General features: G+C 44.5%; 1 protein-coding gene across 2 annotated transcripts in view; it reads left to right on the forward strand.

The window, feature by feature from the left end:
* Window positions 1-13,882: 13,882 nt before the first annotated feature.
* hpgd (15-hydroxyprostaglandin dehydrogenase) overlaps window positions 13,883-17,795 on the forward strand; it is a 38,270-nt gene continuing 34,357 nt past the window's right edge. For both annotated transcript variants that reach the window (XM_061829980.1, XM_061829981.1), the window contains exons 1-2: window positions 13,883-14,157; window positions 15,081-15,204. In XM_061829980.1, coding sequence (XP_061685964.1) covers window positions 14,065-14,157; window positions 15,081-15,204 — 217 coding nt within the window. In that variant the 5' untranslated portion in view covers window positions 13,883-14,064. The remainder of the gene's footprint in view (window positions 14,158-15,080; window positions 15,205-17,795) is intronic.

Here is a 17,795-nt window from a genome sequence, read left to right on the forward strand (position 1 = left end):
GCGTGCAAGTCCTTGAGGGTGGGTAGGATTTGGATGTAAATCCCCTCAAATTAAAGCTGAAAGTCTGCAGTTATTCAGCCTGTAGTTCATACTGACAGACATTTACTAGTCGCAGGTATACCGGAGGCTATGCCGCCTATATTCGAGCAAGAGACGGGGTACACCATGAACTATTTGCCAGCCAGTCACAGGGCATAACATTCCTTTGCATTCACATTCACACATATGGACAATTTAGAGTCATCAATCGAAGGGGCACGCATGTTTTTGGGATGTGGGACGAAAGAGGAACAACTGGACAAAACCCACACAGGCATGGGGAGAGCATCCAAACTCCACACAGGCTCGGGACTCTAACCCCAGTCCTCAGGACTGCTAACCGAATGTCCTGACCATGCCATTTCTTAATTCTTTGTTTTGTAATGTTCCAGTTCCTAGAGGAAATGGGTTTTAGTTTCCTGTTAGCGCTAATCGTCGAAATTACATACATGTTGACCATATTTTATTAACCTTGAGATATTTCAGTGTTGCATATCTAGATAATGAGTTTAATTTAAACATTTGATACTATTCTAATTTGTTGAATTGTACCTGTAGAAGGGCGGCATGGTGGATCAGCTGGTAAAGCGTTGGCCTCACAGGTCTGAGGTCCCGTGTTAAATCCCGGACCCGCCTGTGTGGAGTTTGCATGTTCTCCCAGTGTCAGTGTGGCTTTCCTCCGGGCACTCCAGTTTCCTCCCACATTCCAAAAACATGCAACATTAATTGTACACTCTAGATTGTCCCGAGGTGTGATTGTGAGTGCGCCTGTTTGTCTCAATGTACCCTACGATTGGCTGGCAACCATTTCAGGGTGTACTCCACCTCCTGCCCGTTGACAGCTGGGATAGGCTCCAGCACTCCCCGTGACCCTCATGAAGATAAGCGGTGAAGAAAATGGTTGGATGGATGTACCTGTAGAAATGCAAAGCCAAATGCGAGGCTTATTTGAGTCACAGCTACGAGTGGAGCGTTCTGTGTTTTCAGAACATTCAGAAGACACACCTACAGTGTCTGAAAGCTAGAAGGACCTCTTTTTTTTCACTATTTAGACATGGTAGATAACTTAAAACATCACATGTAAATGTTTATCTTTTCAAACTATTGCAACGTTGTCAGTCCATATAGTGACATCAATATTGTTGGATCCAAGCAATTGAGAATGAAAATTTTGCGATCTTAAAGCTTAATCTTATCTGATGACTTAGCTTCACTTCACAGTTGTGCACGTACCATTACATTGGTCAGAGACATATTCATATCTGTCACTTTTTTATTAAGAACCAGATGACACAATTAATTCAGAGGGTTCTTCCATTGATTAATTAACTTTGTATATCCATCCATCTATTTTCTTAGCCTCTTATCCTAACAAGGGTCGTGGGGCGTGCTGGAGCTTATCCCAGCTGTCAACGGGCAGGAGGCAGGGAAGACCCTGAACTGTTTGCCAGCCAATCACAGTGCACAGCAATTTAGAGTGTCCAATTAATGTTGCATGTTGTTGTGATGTAGAAGGAAACCGGAGTGCCCGGAGGAAACCTACACAGGCACGGGGAAAACATGCAAACTCCGCACAGGCGGGTCCAGAATCAAACTCGGGACTTCAGAACTGTGAAGCCAAAGCTTTCCAGCTGACCACCATTCCGCCCTAACTTTATATAAATATTTGGGATTTCAGAAAAATAATAATGTAGCATAGTACATTCATTCATTCCTTTTTTGAGCCGCTTATCCCCACGAGGGTCGCAGGAGTGCTGGAGACTAGCCCAGCTGTCAACGGACAGGAGGCAGGGAACACCCTGAACTGGTTGCCAGCCAATCACAGGCGACATAGAGAGAAAAAACAGGCGCACCGACAATCACACCTAGGGACATTTTAGAGTCTCCAGTTATAATGCAGGATAGTACTCGCACATTGTAAAATTTGCTGACCAGTAATTGAGTGACTTTTGTTTATATCACAGTTTTGGCCTCCAAACTTCAGTTCAATCATGGTATTCTGACTTACCTCTACCTTACAAAATCTCGTGTTAGTTTTAAGTCCCTAAACTAAAAACCCTGCAGAGAGGAATGTAACAAGCCTATCAAATTTCAATAAATACAAAAATTGCCAAGTCGATATAGTTGAGAAAAATACAGCGAAATGTTGAAAGAGCTGTTAGGCGAGCATTGTGCTCTAGTAGTCGCTCAGGTGAAAATGACTTTTTTCATCCATCCATCCATTTTCTGAGTCGCTTATCCTCACAAGGGTCGTGGGGGTCCCGGAGCCAATCCCAGTTGTTATCGGGCAGGAGACAGGGTACACCCTGAACTAGTTGCTAGCCAGTCACAGGGCACATAGACACAGACAACAGTCGCACTCCAAAACACATCTAGGGGCAATTTAGAATGTCCAGTTAATTATTGTTTTTGGGATGTGGGAGGAAACTGGAGTGCCCAGAGGAAACCTAGGCAGACACGGGAAGAACACACAAACTTCACACAGGATTTGAATCTCGGTACTCAGAAATGTGAGGCAAATACTCTCATCTTTCACCGTGCGGAGATCAATATTGTATTAATTTTTTATATTTTCAATTTATTAATTACATCACATTATATAAATTACCGTAAGATCATTGTATCTCATTCACCTGCAACAAGGTCCACAATTAAATTTTAAAATTCTCATTCATGTTAATGTCTTTATTTGTATACCATTTTGTATTTTCTTCCTAAACATTTCGACTCTTACATTTATTTTAACATCGTGTTATTTACTGTAATGCACCAAATTACAAACCTCAGTTCCTATGAAGTTTGGATTTTAGGTAAAACGTGACTAAAAACAGAATAGAATAATTTGCAATTCTTTTTTTAATCTGCATTTAATTTAATACAGTACAAAGACAATATATTTTATGTTGATCAATGATCAAATAATCATATTTTTTCCATTTATATTCACACATTTTGAAATTGATGGCTTTTACACATTCTCAAACATCCACCCTGTCATGATCCCGCCGCTCCAGCCCGGGCTGTGCGGGTGTCCGCGGTTGCTCTGATTGGGAGGTGCACACCTGCACCTTATGCAGTCTGATTATGCTATGTATTTATATGACCCCGATGACGACTGGCCGGGGCCAGTTCGTTGAGCTTCATGTCCCGTTCCAGCACTCTCGTATCCCTGATCGACAACCCGTGTGTACCGACCTTCGCCTGCTCTCCGACCAACCTTGTAAGCCTGACTCCTTCATTAATTCTGCCTGCTTTGATTGTTCTCCTGTGTACCGACTCCGGCCTGCCCGCTCACCTGCTCTCTTCGCCCGACGTCCCAACTACCGCTGCTGCACCGGACTGCCTGGTCGATCCCCGACCTCGGCATATAATAAACGTTTCTCCTTGAACTACCTTGCATCGTCCAAGTCCTGCATTTGGGTCCTACCCCCGTTCCGATGGGACGTGACACACCCATCCATCCATCCATCCATCCATCCATCCATCCATCCATCCATCCATCCATTTTCTACCGCTTTTCCTGGTCAGGTCGTTGTAGATCACGGCTTAATGAAGCCAACACAACCACATCATCTGCAGAAAATAAAGATGCAATGCTGAGGCCACCAAACTGGACACCCTCTCTGCCTTGGCGACACCTAGCAATTCTGTCCATAAAATTTATGAACAAAATCTTTGACAAAGGGCAGCCTTAGTTGAGTCCAACTTTCACAGGAAAAGAGTCTGAATTATTGCCAGCGATGCAGACCAAACTCTGTTACTGGTCGTACAGGGATCAAACAGTCCACATCAGGGGGTTCAGTACCCCATACTGCCAAAGAACCCCCCCACGGGACTCCCCGAGGGAAACGGTCAAACGCCTTCTCCAAGTCTGCAAAACACGTGTACACTGGTTGGGGGAACTCCCATGCACCCTTATGGATCCTGCCGAGGGTGTAGAGCTGGTCTACTGTTCCACGGCCTGGACGAAAACCACAATGCTTCTCCTGAATCTAGTATTCGAATGCCTGATAGACCCTCCTCTCCAGCACCCCTGAATAGACCTTACTCGGGAGGCTGACGAGTGTAATTCCCCTATAGTTGGAAGACATCATCCGATGCTCCTTCTTAAAAAGGGGGACCATCACTCCAATCTCCCAATCCAGAGGCACTGTCCCCGATGTCCACGTGATATTGCAGCGGCGTATCAACGAGGAGAGCCCCGCAACATCCAGAGCCTTTAGGAAGTCTGGGTGAATCTCAACCACCCCCAAGGCTCTGCCACCGAGGAGCTTTTTGACCACCTCGGTAACCTCAACCCCAGAAATAAAAGAGCCCAACTCAAAGAACCCACATTCTGCTTCCTCATGGGAAAGCATGTCAGTGGAACTGTGGGGTTCTTCGAAGTATTCTCCCCACACAACGTCCCGAGTTGAGGTCCCAATTTGAGGACAGAAATACCCCATCCTCACTATATACAGTTTTGATGGTGGCTTGCTTCCCCCTCCTGAGATGTTGTCACAAACCAACTAACCGGACTCAAATGCAGGACTCCAAGATGAGGACATGATGTTCAGTGGGTTTTATTATAAACTAAAATTGTGCACGACAACCCAGTCCAAGAAGGCAGGATCCAAAACACAAGAAACAATGTCCGATAAGTATGAGTCAACTAAAGAACATAACCAAAAGTGTGACTGGGCTATAATGGCACAGTGGCAGAGTAACCCTGGATGCAGGAAATCATACTCAACTAACTGGCATATGCCAGTGACAAAACTCCAACTTAAATACATTTTCTAATCACAGTGCCTCATGTGAAACAGATGTGACCGGCGACAGGTGTCAGAGATGAAACCCCTTGGAGCGGTGGCCAGGCCACATCCCTCTTGGCCATGCTTCAGCCTTGCTCATAAATGATGCCAGAATTCCTCAAAGCTATCTGGAAGTCCTTCGCCATTGCCTCACCAAACTCCTCCCATGCCCGAGTTTTTGCCTCAGCGACCACCAAAGCTGCATTCTGCTTGGCCAGCTATACCTATCAACTGCCTCGCAAGTCCCATAGGCCAGAAACGCCCAATAAAACTAGGCATCCCTTATTATTGGTGTAACCAATGTGTTGAGGGGTTCCACCACAACAGGCACCAACCATCTTACAGTCACAGTTCCAGTCAGCTGCCTCAGCACCTTCATTAGGATAGCAACTCCACTCCCGGTGTCCATCTCTGACCGCCTCTCTTTGGGATCGTGGTAGGCAAGTACAGGCAAGGTGGTAGGCAGCACCACGGGTGTCACACACAGCTCTAGGGGCATTGTGTTGGATGATTTGCATAAACCAGGCACATGGTACTACTCGGTGTCTGTCCCCATCATCGTCTTGGTTGGTGTCATTGGGTATTGTCTTCTGGATCATCAATTTGCTGAGGTCTGAAGCAGCATGTCCAGGACAGCACTCCTCTTTTGGCCTGCTTTCGCTTGTTTCATGACAGATGTGTACAGCCGAGATGGAAGGGCAGTTTGCAGGAACCGCAGGTAAACCTGTCTTGGTCGAGCCCGAATCTTTTGTCGCATCTGGCACAGTTGTGGTCTACTGATGCTTGCAGACAACAACTTCGGCAGTGGTAGTCATCAGACTGCCGCTACATTTGTGGTGAAATCGTCGATGACATTGGGTGCAGTGGAGGGCATTTGCTGTGGTGCTGCCCCGGCACTCTCCACATGGTTGTGAAGGACCAGGGTTGCGTTCCACGTTTCTGGCACAGAGGAGGTTGAATAAGAGGGCCCTATAGGGCGACGGTCTGGGAACAAGGGCCCATGGGCCCAAATGTTGAGGAAAAAACCCGCATATGGAAGCGGAAGGTGATGGAAGGCAAGGGCAATAAAGAAATGTGGTCAATCCTCCACAACCTCACCGCAACCAAAAGCACTGCCCGAATCATTACTGACCAAGGCTTCAACTATGTCGGCCCAAAGCAAAGCAGGTGAACGCGTTTGTCAAGCTGTATCTCGATATGAGCTCACTGAAGATTGAGAAGGAAGATTGCAGCATGAAGAAGATTCTCAATAGCTGCCTGTGAACACAACCAATAGATTCCGAGGCCTGTGGCGACTTCACCCTAAATGAGATCAAAGCAGCGTTGATGAGTCTAAATCCTACAAAAGCGATCGGGCCTGACCAAATTCACCCTCAGTTCATACGCCACCTCGGCCCCATAGGCGTTACCGCTCTCCTGATGATCTGCAATCACTACTGGGCATCTACGTAAATCGTAGCTGATGTCAGACCAATTCTAAAAGCCGGAAAGGACTGCCATCAGCTTAACAGCTACAGACCTACAGTATCTCCATCACCTCAACGATATGGAAGGTTAGTCTCAGATGAACTCAGGCCCATAGACATCGGTGCCATTTCAAGGTGTTGTTGGTACAGGTTTTTCTCAGTATCCATGGGGGTTACGTTGATGTAAAAAGTCCATGTTTTGTGTCAATTATTTCACGAGTCATTGTTTTATTTTATTTTTTTATTTGCTCGCTATGCTATTCTGTTTGCTGTGGTGTGATAATTTTAGTTTCAATGTGACACCGTGAGTGTTTACAACATTGTCAGTAATGACCTGCCTACACAGGCAGTCATTGGGCAATGTAAGTTTGTTCTGATTATAGATGTGAAAGACAATTGTTTCTCACTCTCTCGTGAGTGCCATCATATGGTAGTTTACAAACACTCTAAAACACTTGCTGACCATTATGCTGACTGTGTAACAAGTGTGTTTAAGTGCACTGTGGTTTGTTGAATAAGTCACACAACAATATTTTCAAAGGTTGGAACTCGTCCATTTAGAAGAGAATTTAAGCCCTTTACGATCGTGAAAGAACGGTAAATTAAAAAATAAATAAATGGGCAAATATGATGGGTCACGAATGGCGAACAGCGAAAGGGCAAGTACACTCTGTATATCAGATTGGTAGGGATGTAAAATGTAGTAAATTTATCTAAAAGAAAGCCTAGAAAGTTCACGTTGACAAGCTTCAGGAGCTCCCGAATCTGTCATTTTCAACAATGATGAGAGCCTGACAATTTTCGATGATTTTGTTAACCGCAAACTCATCCCCCTGCCTACTTGTTAGGAACTGCAAGCCAAAAGCCAATATTTTGTTAAAAGGTTGTTAAAAGACTGTTACCTTTTAGAAACAATGCAACAGAGTGACACAAAAACTATTGTGTGTAATAAACTATTTTTGATTTTTTTTTTTTGTGAGAATGTCAACATACCTATGTCATTGTACCGCCCACAGAACAACAATATATTCACACAAATTTCAGCAAGCCATTCTGTGTTTCACATTTGCTTTTTAATTTTAATTTCAGCAATCTTAAGCATGTTTTTTGGTTCATTTGAAACATGCACATCTTATACAATTGAATTTTCAGATTACATCATTGAAATATTCACTCACACTTTAACTTTTTCTAACAGTTAAACAGAAGTAATTGTACTCGTGTGCAAATTATATTGGAAACAAAAAATATATCTCACCATGGTAGTTCAATATTCACAGAAATTTTAAATAAAATAACAGAGAAATGAGCACGTAATAATCATCTCAACAAGTGCAGGGTTCATTTGAAATATGACACATTAGTCACAATAAATGGTGATTTGATTTTTAAAAGTTTATTCTGGAGATAAAAATAATAACTTGTCTGAATAAATGACTGATTTTGATCTTAAAAATGACTTGTCTGCATTAATGTGAAGGGTGACACTGAGATCTGGACTACAGCACATAAGCCAAGTCAGGCTCAAAGGGGCAAGTATTGATATGGTTTTGATGCGCAAGATATCTCTTAAGTGAGAGTCCATTAGCCATATCCTCACACAGCTCTTATTTAAGTTCATAACCGAAAATGTCTTCTCATACAAATACATTGACCCAAACAAGCTTAACATTTTCGTACCAAGGGATCAAATGTCTCGAAACCTGTCTTGATCGACCTGTCAGTAAAAGTTGGTGAGAGAAAGCCGCTTGTGCCAACCGCAGCTCTCTGTCACACTGCAGCTCAATGAGCTCCTGCAGCAAATGGTCTGGAACATCATTTGTGTCCACGGAGAAAGGTGAGGAAAAAAGAGCGATCTCTTTCTCGATAGCTGCAAAATCCCGAAAGCCTTGTTTAAACTCTCCAGCCAGAGATGAAATATCTGATGCGTACCACCTCGTTTGTGCACTGACATTGCTCTGTCGGAATCTTGTCATGATTTCTTGCAGCGCTAAAAAGTATGTAGTATTAGGTTGGGTTGACGGGAGGTGTCTTTCAAACAGTTGTTGGTTTATGACTCCATCTTGTCCCTGGAGACTAGTGTTGTGGACATTAAGGTGCTTTATAATATCAACTAGAAACCCTAAATCAGCCAGCCACATAGCACTTAGTTTTCGCATAGGTTGTCCTTTTTTGGGGAGAAACTCACCGATTTTTTGCCCAAGAGAGTAGAAGCGTGACACTGCAGAACCCTAACTGAGCCATCTCACGTCAGTGTGACAGACAACATCTCCATATTCTGCATGAATCTCGGTTAGAAACTGCTGGAATTGACGGCGGCATAGTGCTCTGGAGCGGATATCGTTAATGTCCTTTATCACTGGTTTCATAGCATGTTCGTACTTGAGATGTTTAGCACACAGAACTTGCTGATGAATATTGCAATGGAGTTTTACAGCCTTCTTCACTTACTTTGTTACTTATTAGTGTTGCTAATCCAGTTAGCCAGTCATGGATAGTGTGTCATTTGTAATAATCCCAGAAATTTTATTACACGAGAGTTTCATGTCATCCATGGCAGGACAAACAGAAGAGAATAAGTCTATTCCTCTCATTTGTTATTTCAGGCTTTTAAGGTCAAGTAGTTCTTCAGTAACGTTCATTTCGTTGTCCACTCCTCTCAAAAAAATAAGTAACTGAGCAGTGTCAGTGTATCTGTGCTTTCGTCGCAACCTAGCGAAGAAAAGTCAAACTCCTTTCCTCTGACTCCCAACTGCCTTTTGATGTCCGATGACACTTCTTCAGTACCGTGTGCCGCAGTGTTACATGCCAGTCAGACTTTGGCAAAGTCTTGCTGCTTGTTAGGACAGATTTTCTTCACCATAGTATCACGCAGTCTTTGATAAATTCACCATCAGTGAAAGGTTTACAATGCTTTGCGATCAGCATGGCTACCTCCTAACTAGCTTTTTTTTTTTTTTTTTTTTTTTTTTTTAGCATTCTCATTTGATTAACCTAGCTTCAAGTTGCTTCAGTTTCTCGCGGCATACCTTCCCTGTGATCTCGCCGAATATGTCAGCATGTCTCATTTGGTAATGTCGCTTGACATTGAAGTTTTAAAAACAGCCACCGTCTCTTTGCAAATGAGGCAGATGCAGTTGTTACATATTTCAGTGAAGAAATAGTCCAATTTCCGTCCATCTTTGAAACATCAACCCTCGGAGTCAACGTTCCTTTTTTGTTGATTGTCGCCATTTTAGAAAATTGGAGACAAAGAGGAACAGCATTTAGTGTGTAAGCTACGCCATATGCAGGTAACAATTCTGCTGGCAAATTTATTACGTCTACGTGCGGGCCAGACCTCATTGATTTTATGACAGAGGATGTGGGCCGGATGAAATTTGTCCAGGCATCGCATTCGGCCCCTGGGCCAGACTTTGGACATATCTGAAATTGAGCATCTAGTCACCTTCTTTTTGGAGTTGGGAGTGTTTACAGTGCAGCTTCTCCATTCATTGCTACTTATGTTAATACCAAGTTGATTAAGCACGGTAATGAAATCCTGCCCACACATTGTCTTTGGTCAAATGGGTGAACTCGACGCTGTCAAAGAACAATTCTCCTCACTATGTTGTTACATTCAGGATGATTTGTTCAAAAGAACAAATCTTTTTAGTGAATGAATTGAGCCAAACAAGTTTATGAAATGGTTTGTTAATTTTGTTTGGCTGCCGCCCGCTGCCTTGAGGACAGCGAGTCGCATAAGAGCAGAAACTCTTACTCACTCACTTCTGCCTATTGTTTGATCAACGAGCAGCAAGCTTGCATGCAGGGGCGGGATAGATTTGCGATTCGTCCGCAATGTCACTCACTTCAGCGAATCACCAATGAGCAGCCAGTGTCACGCAACGCCGTACAGGAAGATGAGGGACTTAAAGCCTGGTTGTCATCCCTATAAACATTTTAAAATAGATATTGTAATGAAAAATACATATAACATTATTCACTTCAATGTTTATATGAAAAAATAAATGTGAGCGGAGAGTGCGTCATCCATGCCCAAAGTTGCAGAAGTGTCATTCTACGATATCCAAGTGGTCACCATATTGGCTGTGTCCTCCGTCCGTGACGTCACCCAGACATTGGCAAATGAAAACCCTTACACCTTAACTATGGGATACAAACGCGCCCCGTCTGACACAGAAGCTCTTTTCGAAAAGGAGAACACCACAAAAACCCAGTGAAGGGGCAATATTCCACTATTGTTTCGAGCCATATTCAGATGACATGCGATCACGGCCAAACCTCATCCCTGTCCCATCCACTTCCGCGGCGGAGATGAGCCATTGCGGTGACACACAGCCTTCGCAGAAGCAGTGGCCGCCGAACGCGGCGCCTCAGCAAGTGTGGCTGATTTTCTGCGCCATGGTGGCATATAAGGAGGAGGTGGAGCTGAGCCATGCTGCTTTTAGGTGTATGTTCAAAGCCGCCGCATTACTTGTTGAACACCGTCAAGCCGGAGCGCACTACTGCCTACCTGTTATTTGGAACCCACAAAGCTCTCGTCCTCTGCACCCGTGCAATCCATTTTTACAACAAACCGGGTCTCTTGCAAACTTATGAAGGCTAAATTAATTCTCCCGAGTGTTCAAGCAATGTCCAGGAATGCAATGAGCCGGCATTTTGGCTAACACGAAACAACAATGAGCCACCTTCCCGGAAGTAAAACTAATGGAAACAAACAAGTCCACTTGAGGGCGCCTCTGTCCTTTACGTCACTTCCTGATTCTTCTCAAAAACCAGACCAGACATTTAAGCCTTGAGTGTGTCTCTTTCAGTTCCCAGTTCATTGTGTTTGTGTGTATGACACTGCATTATCGTGCGTGAGTATGCAAGCCCTCTCCTCGAGCCGTCACCTTATTGTGGTGGAGGGGTTTGTGTGTCCCGATGACCCTAGGAGCTAAGTTGCCTGGGGCTTCATGTCACTGGTAGGGTCACCCATGGCAAAAAGGTTCAAGGAGTGTTGGAGTCATACTTTGTCTGGTCCCTCACCTAAGACGACTACAAAAATTGGATCTTGGTTTCCCTTGCCCGGATGTGGGTCACCGGGGACCCCTCTGGAGGTGGGGCTCGAAGGCGAGTGCCTGGGGGCTGGTTCTGCACCCATGGGGGTCGGCTGGGCACAGCCCGAAAGGGTAATGTGGGTCCCCCGTCCCATGGGCTCATTGCAATGTAAGCTGGGCGGTGGCCAAAGGCGGGGGACATTGGCTATCCGATCCCCGGCTACAGAAAGAAATTCTAGGGACATGGAATGTGACCTCTTTGGCAGGGAAGGAGCCCACGTTGGTGCATGAGGTTGAGAAGTTCTGACTAAATATAGTAGGACTCCCCTCTATGCACCACTTGGGCTCTGGCACCACTCCTCTTGAGAGTTAAATTAAAAAGCTCCTTGGTGGCTGGACACCAGGGGTGTATGAGATTCGCCTGGAGTTCCTAAAGGGTCTGGATGTTGTGGGGCTGTTCTGGTAGACACGCCTCTGCAACATGGGCTGGACGTAAGGAACAGTGCCTCTGAATTGGCAGACTGGGGTGGTGGTCCCCCTTTTTTAGAAGGGTGAATGGAGGGTGTGTTCCAACTATAAAGGGATCACACTCCTCAGCCTCCCTGGTAAGGTCTATTCAGGGGTACTGGAGAGGAGGGTCCGTTGGGAATTCGAATCTCGGATTCAGGAGGAACAACGTGGTTTCTCTCCTGGCCGTGGAACAGTGGACCAGCTCCATACCATCGGGAGGGTCCTCAAGGGTGCATGGGAGTTCACCCAACCAGTCTACATGTGTTTTGTGGACTTGGAGAAGGGGTTCGATCATGTCCCTTGGGGAGTTTGTGGGGGTGGGGTTATTCGGCAGTATGGGGTACCGAACCCCCTGATACCAAAGTTGTCAGAGTTTGGTGCACATTGCTGGCAATATGTCGAACTTGTTTCTGGTGAGAGTTGGACTCCACCAAGACTGCCCTTTGTCACCAATTTTGTTCCTAGCTTTTATTGACAGAATTTCTAGGCGCAGCCAAGGCGTAGAGTGTGTCTGGTTTGGTGGTCTCTGCTCTTTGCAGATGATGTGGTTCTTTTGGCTTCATCAAGCCGTGATTTCCAACTCTCGCTGGAGCGGTCCACGGCCGAGTGTGAAGTGGCTGGGATGAGAATCACCACCTCCAAATCTGAGACCGTGGTCCTCAGTCGGAAAAGGGTGTTGTTCCCTCCCGGGAGATCCTGCCCCAAGTGGAGGAGTTCAAGTATCTTGGGGTCTTGGTCATAAGTGAGGGAAGAATGGAGCTCAATTTACCAGTTGTTCTACGTTCCTATCCTCACCTGTGGGCATGAGCTGTGGGTCATGACTGAAAGAACAAGATCCCAGATCCAAGCGGCCCTCCGCAGGGTGTCCGGGCTTTCCCATAGAGATAGGGTGAGAAGCTCGGTCATCCGGGTGGGGCTTAGTGTCGAGCCGCTGCTCCTCCACATCGAGAGGAGCGAGATGAGGTGGCTGGGGCACCTGGGGCCTCCCAGAGGCCTCCCTGGTGAGGTGTTCCGGGCTTGTTCCACTGGAAAGAGACCCTGGGGATGACCCAAGACACGCTGGAGAGAATATGTCTCTCGGCTGACTTGGGAACACCTCAAGATCCCTCCCGAAGAACTCGAAGAAGTGACTGGGGAAAGGGAAGTCTGGGGATCCCTGCTGAAGCTACTTCCCTGGCGACCCAACCTGTAAAAGCGGTAGAAGATGGATGGATGGATGGATGGATGGATGGATGGATGGATGGATAGATGAATGGATTGATGGATGGAGTACGCAAGCATCTTGTAGTGCTTCCATTCGTTACAGTGTTCCTGTGCCACTATAGTCATTTCACACTTTTCTTCATGATTTCAAGTTTTGCCTCGTCATCGGACCTCGTTTCATGTTTTTGGACTTTGCCTGTAGCCTCGCATTTTTGTGCCTCTGCCTTCCAAGCTTTGATTCCTACTTCAGACTTTGTTCCAGGATTATTGGACATTGAGTTTTTGCCACGCATTTTATTGCTTCCGCCTTTTCGGACTGCTTATTCGTCCATGACCTCTGCCTGAAATAAAAGGTTCGTCAACATCATGTCCTTGCCTCGGAGTTCTGCATTTGGGTCCTATCCATCGCCACGTGGTCATGAGAGAAAGCACACTCAAGCAACAATGCAGAGAGCTAGTAATAGAGCTAAATGCTTATGGTGTTCTTCAGAAACTAGTAGGATATTATTGAATATTTATATTTTGTGGTGAACATATATTCATAACAATAATCACGGCTAGTTTTAGGAAATAGAATGTGCGGAAGAGACCAAAGTGAAAGGCAACAAAGAGTGCTGATATAGGGGGGAGGGGCAAGGAAATACAATGAGGTAGAACAGCAGGTACAACTGTTGGATAAACCTGTAATTTTTATCCCGTTTGGGGTATATTACAAGCGTATCTAACTCAGTCACCCACACACACCCACACACATGCACACACACACAGAGCATGTTTGTCCTGATAAGCATTTGGAGACAGGGAGCCAATGAAGAAGGAGGAGGGAAAGAAGGAGGCAAAGTACAACCCAACCAAAAGCGGAGAAACACAGAACAGTGAGCGAGCCTCTGAGTGTGTTGAAAGAGAGAGAATGTGTCAGATAGGTGCGTGAGTCCACAGGTAGGCGGGCAACTTAAAAGACAAAAATAAAATTCACCACCACAGGCAGCTTGACAGTGTGTGTATAGGACCATGTCTCTAAATGGGAAAGTGGCTCTGGTGACTGGGGGAGCACAAGGCATTGGGAGAGCTGTAGTCCAGTCCCTCCTTCAGAGCTCAGCTAAGGTCAGTCCAGATATGTCTCACTGCTTCTTTTTATCAATTTGACTGTTACTTGAACTACTGTCACATCGCTCTCAGACACATTTTCATTAACAGAGTCAGCTCTTGCACAACTGACTTGACTCTTATCTTTGCAGCACAACCTGTTTTGAAGTACCTGCTTTGGCTTTATCTGGAGCCACTGATTGTTGGTGCCAATATTATTCTCTGTTTAAAAATATTTTATATGACATTGACTGTTGAGATTAAAAAAAAAAGTAATAATAGTAAAAGTTGATAGGAACTATTGCATGATCCCTGAGAATGTTACCTGGAGAGTGAAAATGCAAATCTTACCCAGTGACTTTATCTTATTTCTAGTGAAACCATCTGACTTTAATTATTTCAAGACTATTTTAACTTTGGCGGCACTGTGGAGAAAATGGTTAGAGCGTTGGCCAGGATGGACTTTGCATGTTCTCCCCGTGCCTGTGTAGAGTTTCTCAAGGGTACTCCGGTTTCTTCCTCTATCCCAAAATCATCAGTTAATTGGAGATTCTAAATTGACCTCAGGTGTGATTGTGAGTGCAACTGTTGTCTGTCTCTGTGTGCCCTGCGATTGGCTGGCAACCAGTTAAGGGTGTACCCCGCCTGCTGCCCAATGATAGCTGGGATAGGCTCCAGCATTCCCTTGACCCTTGTGAGGATGAGCGGCCCAGAAAATGGACAATTTTTATTTATTTTCAAAATTTTCAGCAACACATAAAAACTTGCTTTGAAATACAAGATTTTATCAATCTTATCAAGTCATTTCATACAAGTTCAATTGGCAGATTTTTTTTTTAATTATTGTATTGTGTTTAACTTTAGCATTCAATTAGATGAGAGATTTTAACAGCACACTCGTTTCAAGGTTTAACTTGAGGTTAAGCTATTGTGTCCTTCAGGTCGCTGTTGTCGACCTGAACCAAACCTGTGGTGAAGAGTGCAAGAAACAGCTGGATTCTGAATTTGGTGATGGCAGCAGCACCTTTATTCAGTGTGATGTGGCCGATGGAGACTCACTGAGAGGTAACTGTCACTCATCATGCAAGAAGCAACATACTGTAATGGGAATCACTTAATACATTTCACCTGTAATAGGAAACACTTGAAACAGTTAAGAAAAAAAAAGTTTTAGTTGGTCAGACTCATCTGGTAGGTGACTTCAAAGAACACCTACAACCTGTAGTCTACTCTTTTTAGGCAGGCTTAACATGTGTTTTCCTTGAGAAACCTCTTGCTTCTGTGGTCACTTATGCTGATTGTTAAAGTGATGAAAGTATGGGAAAGGTTGCCATAGACAAGCTGTGACAATTTGGTCACTTGTGGATCTCACTTACAAGCAGCAATCACAGTTCAGTTAAAATAAAGCTTGTCTGGTCTTGTACACAGTCACATAGCTGCTTCTTTAAGCTGCATTTCTGCAGTTGGTTTGACACTGCACCACGTTGAACATTGTGTACTGTAAATGGGGAAATGTGGCTTCGAAACAGAGAGAGAACCAGCAAAACCAAACAGGTTTCAATGTGTGACACTGAAAGTAAAACCCTGGAGGCTGGCAACTATGGAATGCTGTTTGATCTTACTTCTAAATGTGTGATAGTGTGACTGCTGTTGATTATTGCGTGTCAAAAAGATGATTTTTCATAAGTCAGGTGTGTTTGTTTCTAATTGTTGGGTGGCCAAGTGTGGAATGCAGCCACTATTGACACATGCAGGTTTTACCACCTTGGGTTTCATGAGTAGTTGATGTAACCTGATCTGTGTGCTTGCGTACGTAGATAAACAAAGAGCTGGCTGCTTGTTGTGGGACAGCATTACCTCACACTGTATCCCTTCACTGTTGTCTTTCTTTGACTATCTGAATATCGTATATAGCAGCTGTCTATAATTCTAAATTATTTTGTACGGAATGTTCAATGTAATTTAAGCAGTAGCACGGTGGCTCTACTGGTTAAAACAGAGTTTTGAGGACTGGGGTTCAAATCCCAGCTCCGACTGCATGGAGTTTGCGTGGTCTCCCCTTGCCTGGGTGGAAAAAACATGCATTAATAGGAAACTCTACATTGTCCGTAGATGTGGTTGTCAGTGAGACTGTTGTCTGTCCCTATGTGCCCTGGAATTGGCTGTCAACTAGTTCAGGGTGTACCCTGCCTCTTGCCTGAAGATAGTTGGGAAAGGCTCCAGCACTCCCACGAGCCTTGTGAGGATACGTGGCTCACAAAATGGATGGATGGATGTTATGATAGGTGAATAAAACATGTACTCACTGCTGTCCTATACAGAAATGTGTGTAGAATGTAGCATTGTATATTCCATCACATCAAAAAAATCAATTAATCAAAAACCTTTAATGTCATTACATGCATTACAATCATATAATGAGCGCTTCCCTACAAGGTGCTTTCGTGAATAAACTAGAATAAATCAAAACAACATCTTGGGTATGAGGTAAGATAGCAGATAAAATACATACGATCAAGGCACAGTTATTGCTAAAGAACTTATAGATAGATAGATAGATAGATAGATAGATAGATAGATAGATAGATAGATAGATAGATAGATAGATAGATAGATAGATAGATAGATAGATAGATAGATAGATAGATAGATAGATAGATAGATGAGAGGTATGAGTCAACCCGGTGGCACCATGATGAGCCACCATGGCCTGGCCACGAGCGTAGTCGTTGCTCGCTGAAAGAAGGATTTCTTCCTAACAATTTTTTTTAAATAACTCTATACACACCTACCTGTCATTTGGAACCCATGAAGCTCTTGTCCTTTGCACCTGTGCAATCCAGTTTTCATGACGAACTGGGTGTTTTGGAAAAGTCTGAAGAGTAAATCCATCCTCCCAAGTGTTCAAGCAATATCCAGCAATACAACTAGTTGGCATTTTGGCTAACACGAAGGAACAAAGACCTACTTTCCTCCAGGTAAAACTGGTAAAAACACATGAACTCAATTGAGTGGGCGTCTGCTAATAACGTCACTTCCTGCTTCTTCTCCAAAACAAATCCCTTGATAGGATTTTTGATGGCGGGAGTTACAAAAAGCCATATACATCCAAATCATGTTGTGTGGTGAAAAAAATGGTGGGTCCATTCCAGCTGCCTTTATTTTAATAACATAATAAAAATCATGCTTTGTGTCAGTGGGACTTTAAGTCTGCTTGTCCGTGTTTTATGGGACCTGTGACGCCTGCCAAAGTGTAGTAAGTTAAACAGGTGGTGACCAGAACATGAAGAGTCCTTTATAATGTTAGTAGCTCTGCTGTGATAGTGGGAGTTAGCAATGTCCTCTTGGGAGGGCAAAGAGCAGCCAGTGATCTTCTGGGCGTTGTTGATCACTCTTTGCAGAGCTTTCCTGTCCACTGCTGTACATCCAGCATACCACACTGTGATGCAGTATGCGAGGATGCTCTCCATGGTGGTTCTGTAGAAAGCCACCAGCATCTTAGCTTCCACATTGTTCTTCCTGAGCACTCTCAGGAAGTGGAGTCGCTACTGGGCCTTTTTCACCACCACTGTGGTATTTACAGTCCAGGTGAATTTGTCTGTGATGTAGACTCCCTGAAATCTGAAGGAGTGGACCTTCTTCATGCACTCCCCATT

This window comes from Syngnathoides biaculeatus, chromosome 9, assembly GCF_019802595.1.
Source record: "Syngnathoides biaculeatus isolate LvHL_M chromosome 9, ASM1980259v1, whole genome shotgun sequence".
NCBI lineage: Eukaryota > Metazoa > Chordata > Actinopteri > Syngnathiformes > Syngnathidae > Syngnathoides > Syngnathoides biaculeatus.